Source organism: Neomonachus schauinslandi, chromosome 5, assembly GCF_002201575.2.
Source record: "Neomonachus schauinslandi chromosome 5, ASM220157v2, whole genome shotgun sequence".
In the NCBI taxonomy this organism is placed as follows: domain Eukaryota; kingdom Metazoa; phylum Chordata; class Mammalia; order Carnivora; family Phocidae; genus Neomonachus; species Neomonachus schauinslandi.
This window is the reverse complement of record NC_058407.1, coordinates 137161727-137174566: the sequence shown is the minus strand read 5'-3', so window position 1 is coordinate 137174566 and position 12840 is coordinate 137161727. Positions and strand designations below refer to the sequence as shown.

The window sequence follows — 12840 nt, the reverse complement described above, 5'->3', positions numbered from 1 at the left end:
AGTCTGTCTTTTTTTTTTTTTTAAAGATTTTATTTATTTATTTATTTGAGAGAGAGAAAGAGAGAGAGAGAGCACATGAGAGGGGGGAGGGTCAGAGGGAGAAGCAGACTCCCTGCCGAGCAGGGAGCCCGATGCGGGACTCGATCCAGGGACTCCAGGATCATGACCTGAGCCGAAGGCAGTCGCTTAACAAACTGAGCCACCCAGGCGCCCCAGTCTGTCTTTTTTGTACTGTGGAGTTTAGCCAATGTGTACTTATTAAACAGACAAAGTTGGTTTTGGTCCTGTCATCATATGTGATATGCTTTCCGTTTCTGTTGTTTCTTTTGGTGTTTTTATGTTTCACTGCATATTTTTTTTTTTTATGAGTTCAGATAATTTAGAATGTTTGAATTTTTGTTCTGAGGGTTACCTTTATAAATTTGGATGGAATACTTCATTCTTGAGGTCTTCTCTGTTGGCTCCCTCCCGTGAATGGTGAGGACGTTAGGACACGTTCGCCTTGGCCCATGTCCCTGCCCCGCCCCCACCTCCCCCCCACGCTGGACTTGGTGATTTCACTAGCCCTGACTTTCTACATCAGAGTCAAGCTGCACCAGCGACCCGCCTTCTCCCCTCGGGCTGTCCGTCAGCCTCCAGGTCTCTCCCAGGGCCCTGGTGGTTATGTTTGCAGGTCAGTTGGTCAAGGCTGAGGTACACTCACCGTCACCCCCTCCTCTCCTCCTGAACCCTCCAGCTACCTGCACTGACAGACGGAGCAGCATCTTTGACAAGTTCGTGATCTTGTGAACAGAAAACCGTTGTCTGCTACACACTGCACGTTCATCAGTCCTCAGTTGGGGTTCACTATTTTTCTTCATTGAAATGTGTCCTTTGAATTTGGAAGGTGGTTCCATGACGAGTACTTGCATTTGTTGTTGCGAAGGCTTTGATACTGAAATGACAGATGAATCTTGTAGGCGTTGCCCCTACGTCTTGTACACCCAGCGCCTCTCTGGGGAGGCTGCGGCTGGCCTGGTTCACCTTGTTCCATGCCTTGTGTGTGGATGTCCAGGAGCCTCCTGGTGGAGGGTGTTGGGGTTTGAATGGAAGGAATGGGAAAATAGCACAAATTCAAATATATCTGTAACATTGTCCTTAAGAAACAAGCAATGAAGCAAATGTGCCCTCATGTTAACATGAGTTCATAGAACCAGCGAATACAAGGGACCCTCCAGTAGTATTCTCTGTGGTCCAGAGTGTGTTTGAAATAGTACATATTCTTAAAATTGAGTAAAATGCCATATGACTGTAAATCAGGGATTCTGTGTAGTGATCCAATCCAAAGTATATTTCATTGAAAATCACATTTTTGCGTAATGGATCCCAACATACATTCTTGTTTCTTTATATGTCAGCAGCCAGTCATGTAATTCTTACACGTTCTTTAGTGTCATTTCCTAAGTTTTGAGTCCGGGTATTTTATATTCAGAAGTCTTGGGACTGGAAATGATAACATTCTGAATTCTGAATTTGCAGACTGAGAGTGTGAGTCGCTGCAGAGGCCAGAGCTGCGTGGGATGTTAGACTAAAGTCTGTTAAGTGATTTCCGTTTGCTCCGTAAGGACTGTTTTGAACAAATACTCCTCTAAATATACAAATAGAATTAAGCTTTAAAATAGCGTGATAATTAAAAGACAAATATCCAGGACTTTGTTTCTTCGGTAGGGCCCTCGTAAGTACGAGTAGTAACAAAGGAGCAATAAATCACCCTTGTGGATTTATTTATTGTCGAGTCCTAAGGGGTTTTTAATTTGTTTTTCCTCTGTACTCAGGTACATGTCTCGAGTCCACGGTATGCATCCAAAAGAGACCACGCGTCAGCTGAGCCTGGCTGTGAAAGATGGTCTCATTGTCGAAACCCTAACAGTGGGCTGCAAAGGCTCAAAAGCTGGTATTGAGCAGGAAGGATACTGGTTGCCAGGAGATGAGATTGTAAGTATATTTTATTTGATAAATTTGGAGATGCTGACTTTAAGTCTTTGAACATTATTTAACTACAACCCATAGTAATTCATTTTTAGAAGTTTACTAGTATTTCACTTCAGTGTTTCTTATTAACATGGAGGGCCTACGTTGGCAGGATGGGTAATTTCCTCTTCTTTAGGAGGAAACTCACTTCTACAAAGAGGCTCCTTTCTCTAAGTTCCCTTGAATCTGAAAACTAAAAGTCCTCTTTACTGTACACGTAACTAATGGTCTTCTGTTTTCTTCAGTAAATGTTAGTGCAGACTGTTTCATGTAGGATAATGTCGATGCTATCTAGACAGAGTGAACGGGAGACTCTCATCCTGGGCTGATGTCGTCTGCGCCCAGGGCCACCTGTCAGTAGGGTTTCTGCAGGAACTATGGTTCCTTGGATGGTATCCTCACTGACCGTGACCATAACCGGTTTGGTGGCGCTCCAGCAGAAATCAGGAAAGACAAAGCTCGTTTTCTTTATATTTTGCCTAGTTCTTACTTTGACTCCCCTTCTAAGTGAGGACATTTTAATCTTTTACTTGGAACCTTGGGCATTTGTTTCTTATGTGTAAACATTGGTTTCGTGTGTAATATTTTTATATTCCCACCTTTATTGGCCTTTGCTATTTCTAATACCTTGATTAGAAAAGTCTTAATATTTGCTAAGGAACATCATTTAAAGATGATAGGTTTCAAATATAATAGATACTTTTTTTTTTTTTTTAGTTTCTAAAAGGAATCGATTTAGTAAGTAGGTGTTTTGAGAGTGTTTATCATGAATTCTCCAACGTCATAAAAATGACACAAAATTTTAAAATTGGTTCTTTGTGGGAACTTTTCCCAAGAATTTTGAATTGTATTTCCCTTTCTGGCTCTACGGCGGATGTGACCGCATACAGGCTTGCTGTCCGGTCCCAGAGCAGCAGACTGACTGCATGTTTTCTGGGGGCAGCTGGTCTAAATGTTAGAGAAGTTGTTCAGTTGTAACACTGTGTTTCTAAGTTTAATCTGTGCCTTCAAAGTTTTAGGAAAGAAAATTCACACTTTCCACAAATAGAAAACGTGGAGGAAAGAATGTTTAATTTCACTGGTATCATTTGATCTGTGCACTTGAACTTTTCTCTTGAAAACTTAAGCGAGAATGTTTCTATCATAATAATTTCTCTGTTCACTTCCTCTCAGAAAAGTAGAGCTTTGTTGCCAGTAAAGAAACTTTGGGTGCCAAGTCCCAATAATTTTAATGTGAGGTGATCTAAACCTGTCTCCACCAGACATTTGATAATTGATAGCTTATTATATACTGAAAATAATTCAGGTAATAGAAAATGTCTAATCCCAAACACTTGGAAATTTACAGACTTAGTATGGAAATTTCTGAGGTCTACATATAATCAACCAATAGTAAGTGCAGCTTAATCCACAGGATTTTGGTTTGTACACCACGTGTACATTTTTCATGCAAGAGATTTTACTTCTTACTTTTTAGGGTTGTGCCTCCCCATAAGCTTTTCTTCCTTTTCAGGTGGGAGTTTGACTCCCACGAGCAGCTAATGAGCTGTCCCGCCTTCACCGCTACGTTAGACTCTGTGTTCTGTATTGTACGTGGACGTGTCCTTACTGCACGTATTTATAGCATCATCCCTTTTTTCTTTTTTCAAGATGAAATTTTAGATGTAAATCAAACAACCAGTGTACAGGTTCTGTTAATTCTGGTTGGTTCTTACAAACATTTCTTACACTAAGTATGCATGTTACAAGTGCAACCAGGTGTACGAAAATTGTGCCTAGTTTATAAAATAAGCAAGTACGAGAAATGCAGAAGCAGTGTAGTGTAGCAGAAAGAGGTTAGGTCTTATATGTTAACAGAGAGGGTTCCCCATCCCACCCCACGTGTTTATTTTGTTGTGTGACCTTGGGGAAATTTCTTAACCTCTGATCCTCATTCCTCACCTGTAATATGAGCATGTTAATATGTATTTCACTTGATTGTTTTAAGGATTAAGTGAGATTATCTATATAAAGCATATAACCATGTACTCAAAGCGAGTTTTGGCCAGCAAATAAATATGCTTCAGAAATGTCTATATATAGTGTAGCAAAAACACGTTTCTTACTAAGCACACAAGCAAAAATTGTCATCAGGGTCTTTTTACTTTTAAGCCTGTATCTTCAAACACAAGTAGATGTGTAAAGAGGTTTCCCCGAGACACTGGATTTGTTTGAGGGGCAACTATGGAGTGATGAGATTGTGTGTGTCTCGCAAACCCATGACCGGATTAACCCATGCTCCCAGTGCTGTCATGCTGTCGTGGTCACGCACCGAGTCCCCTAGAAGGACACAGCTGACGTGTGGTCTGTGCATGCAGGCCGCTGTGTAGGGGCCGTTCTGACCCGCACAACCCCGGACGTGCACTCATCCCCCATAGCCAGCAGCGCTCGCGCATCGGGCACCATGTGTCTCCCCTAGTGAAGCCAGCGTCAGGGGAGGGCCCCTGTTCTAACTCGCACAGAGGTGTTCTGTGGGCCAGCCCCACGTGCTGGCAGTTGAGGCTGGGGCCCTCCTTCATACTTTACATACCTGGTACATATAATTCTCTGAACACTGAGTTCTTAAATTGAAAGATGTAAGTTACTCATCTTGTTGTCTGTTGACTTTCTGACTCACTGTCAAGAGAAGAAGTCGAGCAGACATACACGGTCTTGGGAAGGAAAGGCATACAATTTTGTGCTTATTCCTTTTTATAAACCTTTAATTTGAAGTTAAAATATTCTTTTTTTAAAAAGATTTTATTTACTTGAGAGAGAGTGAGCGAGAGAGAGCACAAGCAGGGGCAGCAGCAGAGGGAGAGGGAGAGGTAAGCTCCCCGCAGAGCAGGGAGCCCGATGAGGGACTCGATCCCAGGACCCTGAGATCATGACCTGAGCTGAACGCAGACACTTAACTGACTGAGCCCCCCAGGTGCCCTGAAGTTAAAATATTCTTTACTCAGGAAGTTTTGTCATTTGAAAAATGGGTAGTAAAGCTCTTCTTTTCCTTCTATATTCTCTAAAAATAGTAGCTGTAGCTCAGAGGTGGGCAAGAGCTGATTTCCCTTGGTAAGTCCCCACGGTATGTTCCTGAGATACTCTGTGTTAGCATGGAGGTTGGACTTGTCTTTACTGCCATTGTGGTGGGAAGGAGAAGGTGGTCCTCACGCCGCTCCACTGTCACTGAGCGGAGAGCCTGTTGGGGTCACATTTGTATTCCACCTTGGCTGCCTTTTCTCCCGATGCTGATTTTTAAAAACTGATACAATTAAAAGATATGCATATCTTAAACACTATTTTTATTAAACCTAGCAATCATGTAATAACTGCCTAACGCTAACAATATGTCAGGATATAATTATAAATAATCTGTGAAGAGGAAGCCTGTATAAGTCAAAGACTGGCCTCTGTTGTACTGAGGTTCCTTCTGCCAGACTGGAATGATTTCTGGACATTGAGGTTCTGATCCCAACCACCGCTAGGCCCTGTCCAAGTGGTGATTCACTGGGAGAAACTGTGACAAAGTTAGGCGGTAGATAAGCATCTTCCTGGTGATATTTTAAGTATGTCCATTTGAGAAAGCAGAAGGAAAAACATAATTATTAAAAATGAGGCCACTCTCAATTTTAAATGGTTTGCTTAAATATTAGTCAACAAAGCAGCAAAAGTATCTGTGTACCAACCAATTTTAAAATGACAGTCTTGCTGAACCTGGGAGACACGCTTGTAAATTTTCTACAGTTTTCTTCCAGATTTGTATGTCATGAATACTCACTCATAGGATCCAAGTAATTCTTCTAGAAGTAGTTCTCAGAGCTTTCAAAATTATCTGAGTCAAGGCCAAGAGACCCAGGGCACAGTGAAACCTTGTGCTGTCTGACCATTCAACGTTTGGTTAGATCAAGGCTTTTTTCTTTTGATTTTTAAAGCAATCTTGCATGTTCTCCTAGATAGCTTCATCATCTGCTTGTGCTGGAGAAATATGCATGGAGGGCTACTTCAGTCCATGTGTGATTCTCACATCTTGAGAAACCTATTTCTTGGGCAGAATGTTACCATTGGCTGGGCTGAATTTGGCATTTAGTAGCTCCCTTTGTAGGAAAGACGTTAATTTCTCATGCCTTTAACTTCTAACTCAGAAGGTGCTCACTAGAGATAGGAAGGTCTTATAAAAGAATTCAGTGCAATCTAGTAGGGCAGGTAGCCTTGAGCTAGGGATCATGTGCGGATAAAACATCAAATATGTGTTTCGATGCTGAGACAGTTGTAATACCATCTATTTTAATGACTTCCCACTTTCTTCATGGTTTCTGGTGCAGAGTTGTGGCTCAGCCTTATTATTTGACAGGTACGTTTGATCTGACACTAAGTGATTTGGTTACCAGTGTCAGGGTTGACTTAAAAGTTCACATCAGTGGCATGTGCTGTGAAAGTACAATTTTTACTCACCTCCCAGATCTGGGCTCAGGTCTCATTTCTTCTTTCCCGATTACTGCTATTTCAGAATCAGTATGTTTGTAGAGCAGCTGCCCCGGGACCCCTTGCACTGTCACTTAGAGCCCTCGGTCAGCTTCCTGCTGGTGACTCAGACACACCTGCACGCAGGAGCTCAGGTCCTAGCTGCCGTGCCCTGCGTCAGTCCAAGCACATTCTCCTGCCGAGAAGCAGGACCTCATGCTGCTTTCCAAGTAGGCCTAGGTGAAAAGATAGAATTCTTTATATTTTGCTTTTTCCCATGTATTTAAGGTTTTAACACTTATTAAAGAAGCATAATTAATGAAAATACACATTTTGTGGTTTCTTTGAAGGGATCACATGTTCTCCTGGGGATACATGGATTTGGCCTTAATTTGCAGAGGGGCAAGATTAGACACTTCCCCATCACTCTGTTTCTCCACATTCAAAATGGCCAGTCTAAAAGCATCTGTGGTTTATATACCTCTAGAAACTTTTACGTTCACATCTTTTAGATGAGAGAGGATTGCATCTGTGTCTTTTCCTTCAGAAGTCACACCATCATACAGCCACAGCAAGAAGTGTTCTCTTGATTTGCTCTGGAAAAAATGCGAAGAGAAGCTGCTGAATTCAAGCAGCTTGACCGTCTCGGCCCACTTTGTAAATACAAGTATTGAACTGAGAAATGTTTAAATTTAGATCTTTGCATTTTTGTGGTTTAGTTGTCATAAAATTAACCAATCATATGTTGTAAGTACCCTAAGTGCAAAATTTCAAGCTCCTTGGATACCATTGATTTTTTTAAGTGAAATATATTTTATTACATTTATGCTAATTATGTGCAGAACTACACATTTCTTCCAAAGATCCATTACCTGTCTCAGATGCAAAGATATACAAAGTCACTTATTTACAAAGTGAAGTATTGTCTGTGATTATTCATTAACTAGAAACCAATTGTACTATGGTTCTATGTGTATTCAAACTGTAATGTACTTAGAAATTATTCTTGATTTGGTAAAGAATTTCCATTCTCTTCAGTAGAGCATTTTGGATCATGCTATCCTGTTATATTCCATTCAGCTTTGTTTGACTGGTTGTGTGTGTGTGTGTGTGTGTGTGTGTGTGTGTGTGTGGTTCCTTTTTTTCCCTCCTTCTGTCTAAATTCTAGTTCACTAAGCAGTGTTATAATAGTTTTATTTTTTTAAAAAATAATATTTAAAATGACTGGAGATATTTAATCATCAGATTCTTAGCTCTCAATGATTAACTGGTTTTGCATTGTATCCATGTTAAATACCACATCAAACACATATTTGATAAAGTAAGATTTATCTGCTCATTACATGTAAGTAAGGAATGACTTTAAAGGTTAGAATCTCTTTGGAATGTGATGAGGGTGGATTACAGGTTGGGAAGCCTAGTTACAGACACAGCTCTCCCAGCGAGCCCTCAGTCAGCAGTGTGTCTTGCTCTGTCTGGCTTATAGAAATGCTGTGTCAGCTGTCATCAGGAACTTAAAGTCCTGAAAAAGAAACTCGCACGTGTATTATTACAAACACCACGTCGTTACGTGACTTGTCCTCAAGTCATTTGTACGTCAGCAGATCCTCTCGGTAACCAGCTAGCACTTTCTGAGCATAACTCATTTCATCCTTACAAAAACCCTCTGATTGAGGCACTACTGTTTTGTTCATTTTACAGATAGAAAATGATACATAGAGAAGCTAAGTATCCTGCCCCAGATCACAGAGCCCCCCAAAGCTGGAGGCAGGATTTGAGCCAGTGTGGCTCTAGGGTCTTAAGCAAATGCTGTACGTGGTGGCGGAGTAGGTCAGCAGGCTGCTTCTAGATGGTGGACTCTGTTCTCCCAGGTTCTGAAGACAGCCTGTGTGAACCTCACACCATGGTCAAGTAGTGAGTTTACCTTGTTCACATTCATCACTCCCAAGTTTTAAAAAAAATCTAGCCTTGAGCCACTTTCACATCAAAAGGACATACATTCATGGTCTTGTGCAAATTTATAATGGCACCGAATTTGTCAGTGAAATGTTTCCCAAACATACTATAGGTTTCATGGCACATGAATTCTCTCTGAATTTTCTCTTTGTCGATTTGTAGCTTTTGTGTTAGTGTCAAAGTTATCTCTTAAACTAGTAATGAGTCTTGAATTTGCATGCTACTGTCTTTTCATTGATGATTAGCACATTCATAGATTATCAATTGGTATCATCAACAAAATAATGTAAGTTGTATAGCAAATAATAGTTGACTGTGTACCAAATCCCTTTAGCTCTGTGTATTGCCTGATAATGAGCAACGTTGTAGTAGAGAGACCAAGATTATTTTGTTTTTATTTTGAAAGGCCTACAGTATGCAGCCTTTCTCCAGGACAGCAACCCCAAACAAGGTGAACTGATTTTGCACTATGTTATTTTACTTTTTAATTCTGCCTTTTTTTGTATTACATTTCCATCTTTTTTTTTTAGGCTATCTTAGTTTATTCTTGCTAGAGTTATTCATTAAGATCATACTGTCTTTACATTGCTTCTAGTCTTGGATTTTATGCTAGTAGGTTTGCATTTTTAAAACTTTCTGGAAGTATTGGAGTGTCATTTCACATAATATGCTGTCGATCAGGCTCTGTCTAGAGTAGTTTGCTGACATCTGGTGAAATCCACTGAAAATGCACACTTACCTTTTGGCACACATTGAGTATTTCAGAAGTACTATATCAACGGATTGTGTTTACTTAAAGACAACTGTAGGCAACTCTGCCTATAACAAACATGCTTATATCATTTATACCCATAACAACATTTCCTGGATTCAAACTCTAATAACTTTGAACTTGACTTTTGCATGTTACATGTTCTGAGTAGCTACTGCTATCCTTAAAAGAATGAACAGCACATACATGCTGTTACATTAACAGGTATCCACATGTTTCTCTACTTTTACTTGATTTGAGTTATACATTCATTCCTACAGTTGTGAAAAACTAGGTCTAGGATTATACACTTTGGTGAAGAGAGATCCACTTTCCTCGTTGTGTCATGGTGGGATGGGTCAGAAGGCAGGAAGCACTAGGGAGACCTGAGCTGTGTGCCTTGTCTTGGTGATCCAGTTCCCATTTTGAGAATTACAGGAAGATGAATTAATATAAAAAATGCAAATGATGAAGGATGGTTTCTTTTGTTCATAAAAAGTCAAATAAAAGCCATCGAAATCCTTTAAGATGTTTCTGAACAGCTGTGAAGAAAATATTCTGAAAGACTTTGTTTCAAACTGCGAAAGAGTTCTTCTGTTAATTGAAAATAGACCAAAGTGTGTTGTCCTTGCTGAACCTAATTTATCGACAATTTATGAGACAAAACTTGTAATAGCTTACGTGCAGCTTCCCACCTGAGCCCTGTGAGACAGGCACCCCCAACGACCGTTGTCATGGCCAGGGCCCACACGCACGTGTTGTGTCCAGCTTGGTGAGCTACGTTTCTTCTACCATGTGCAAATTAGGGTCAAATGTCAGAGCAATATCTTACGATTTTTTTAAGTAGTCTGACTGAAATCCCTCTACCAAAATAAGTTTGCAGCAAATCTGCAGCAAATAACCAGAAATGGTCATGCTTTTTTATTACTTTGGTTGATAAAGGCCACTTTTTAAATAAAAAGCAAACCAAAAATTTACATTTTTGCAGAATTTGGTAATGTACTCTAGCCATGACTCTGAATATGGGTAGGAAGACATGAACTTGGGGAACTTCTCTTTTGAAGGAGTGGGTGGTAGGCCCCTTGTGAGGTCAAGCAGTGATTGTGTTAAGTGTGGACTATCACCAATCCTTTGGTGCCAAAGGAACCACTGCTTCCTAGACAAGTCCCACGCTGAAGCCCGTGGGTTGGGGGAGTTACTGACCTAAGAGAAAACAAGAAAGCTGCCCAACCCCAGAAGCAGACTGTAGGCAGTGATTTATGAAAAGAAAAATGATGGTGGAGCTTAAGCCTGGAATTTCAGGGTCCCCATTGAAAGTGGCTTGGATTGCACTACGTGTGGGCTCCACCCTTGTTCATTTATTAACCACATCAACAGAGGAAGGTTGAGAGTTAATCCATCACTCTAACACAGGTATTTTTTGATAAAAGCTAAGAGTGATATTTATGAGGAATGAATTAATGAATTAGTTCTAAATTAGGACAACTTGTAACATCTTCCTGTTTCTAGTTGAATGGCATTGGCTGTTCACACACAGAGTGTAACAGAAAATGTGCAAGAGTACCCGCCCTTGCGCTCGTTTGTTTCCGGGGATAGTCCCAATAAGAAAAGAAGCCTACTTCCTTTTTTGTTTCTTTATGGTAATGTCCTTTGGAGAATGTGATTAAACCTTTAGTTTCACATTTTCAATTTATTTTTCCAAATTCAACAGACCCTGAAAATTTGACAACTGTCAGAACATGGACATTCTGATTAATGTTATTTTCAATAAAGCATCCAATACCATGGATGAGAAGATAAGAATAGTGAGCATCACCATTTACTACTATTCTCTCTGTTCCCACAGTGTGCTAAGTACTTACTATATTTTGTTAAGATGCAGAACAAAACAGAGGTTGGTTTATTTGAAATACTAAGCTGTAGGTACTGGTTTGGGGTATTCAGTTTACTAAAGAAATTATTCCATAGATTATATAAAAAATGAAAGATAATGTTAGAACTGGGATTGGCTCTGGACTTACTTCATTTGGGCTGGTTTTACTATCAGATCACCTTAAAATATTCTGAGTATTAATATTGTTTAGGAAAGAAACTCTAAAGAAGCAAATTTCTAGGTATTTTTTCCCTCTTGTTTTAACACAGTAAATGTCTAAAATTGTTTTTAATGCCTAACTTCTGATAGACTTTAGTTTCAATTTTGTTCTTAGTTATTGCAGATATTGACAAAATGTCATACGAAATTATTTTGTATTTTTTGTAGGACTGGGAAACAGAAAATCATGACTGGTATTGTTTTGAATGCCATTTGCCTGGAGAGGTGTTGATATGTGACCTGTGTTTTCGTGTGTATCATTCCAAGTGTTTGTCTGATGAGTACAGGCTTAGAGACAGCAGTAGTCACTGGCAGTGCCCAGTATGCAGGGTGAGTACCTATGAGCTTTCATGTGCTGGTCAGAGGGTTGGAATTCACTGATAATAGCTGTGCAAGATACCCCAGGTGGGCGTGCCAGGTGAATGGATGATGGACTGGAGGGTGGGGGTTATCTGCTGAAATGATGGTGAATGAACACAGCACTGGTCAGTGCATACCCCAGAACACCTGACATATTCAGGGTATGGATTGTAGAAAGTTCCAGTCACATAAAAATACACTTTCTTCCCTTATGTTACACTTGCCTCTGGATTGTGTGACTCCTGTCATGGCTAGCCTTTGGAAATCAAGGAATAGTCTCCCACACCAGGTTCGGTTCAATCTGTCCTCGCCACTCAGGAAACACAGCCAGCAAAAGGCACATTGTTGGAAACATTTTGTATCTACTTCCCATTTTATATCCATGTAATGTCGCCTTTATTTTTTGTCATATCATGGGTTAGTTTATTCCTTGCTTGTATTTTGTTTGGAGGGTGGAGGGATGGGACCGTTGTATATAAAGCATTCTAATTACTTAAAGCAAAATGAAACAGTCTCGTAGGAAAAATAGGGCCTTTCCACAATTATTTTCATTCCTGTTATTTCCCCAGTGAAAAGTATACCTGGCTGTGCTTGTTGGATGTAGAACGTGGTGTGTGTGCGTACAAGTGATGTGTGACACCTGCATAATATGTCGCCGCATATGGCGCTGACGGTGATTAGTAAGGGGTTATTTTGTTGCAACCTCTATTGTTTTGTATTTGTAATTGCTATGATCCGTATTTGGAACCATGCCAGTTGCCCAGATTACTCATGGGCTCAGTTTCTGAATATACTTTGTATTACTTGAGTTGAATATTCATTTATAATGTAAAAAAGTTGTATCTTAATAATTTTTCCCTTCTGCAGTATTGGTCCTGAATTTCCTGCCAGCATGATGAGCTTCTAGTACTGTCTTAGTAACTTTGACTTTGTATTTTCTTAGTATACTTCATCTCACCAGCACCCTATACATGCACAGTGTATTACCCCGGTATACCTCATCTCACCAGCATTAGTGTTCAGGCTCAGTGTGTTACCTCGGTATACTTCACCTCACCAGCACCACTGTACACGCCCAGTGTGTTACCTCGGTATGCGTGACCTCACCAGCACCACTGTACACGCCCAGTGTGTTACGTCGGTATACTTCACCTCACCAGCATTACTGTACGTGCTCAGTGTGTTACCTCGGTAT

At 40.4% G+C, this 12840-nt stretch overlaps 1 protein-coding gene across 9 annotated transcripts in view; it reads left to right on the top strand.

Moving 5' to 3' along the window:
• The window catches only part of ZMYND11 (zinc finger MYND-type containing 11), a 72767-nt gene that overhangs the window by 25044 nt on the left and 34883 nt on the right, over nucleotides 1–12840 (top strand). For 5 of the 9 annotated variants that reach the window (XM_021690898.1, XM_044915558.1, XM_021690899.1 and 2 more), the window contains exons 2-3: nucleotides 1815–1974; nucleotides 11454–11615. In XM_021690898.1, the coding sequence (XP_021546573.1) occupies nucleotides 1815–1974; nucleotides 11454–11615 (322 nt within the window). The remainder of the gene's footprint in view (nucleotides 1–1814; nucleotides 1975–11453; nucleotides 11616–12840) is intronic. The other 4 variants (XM_044915559.1, XM_044915562.1, XM_044915563.1 and 1 more) reach the window with 1 other exon arrangement.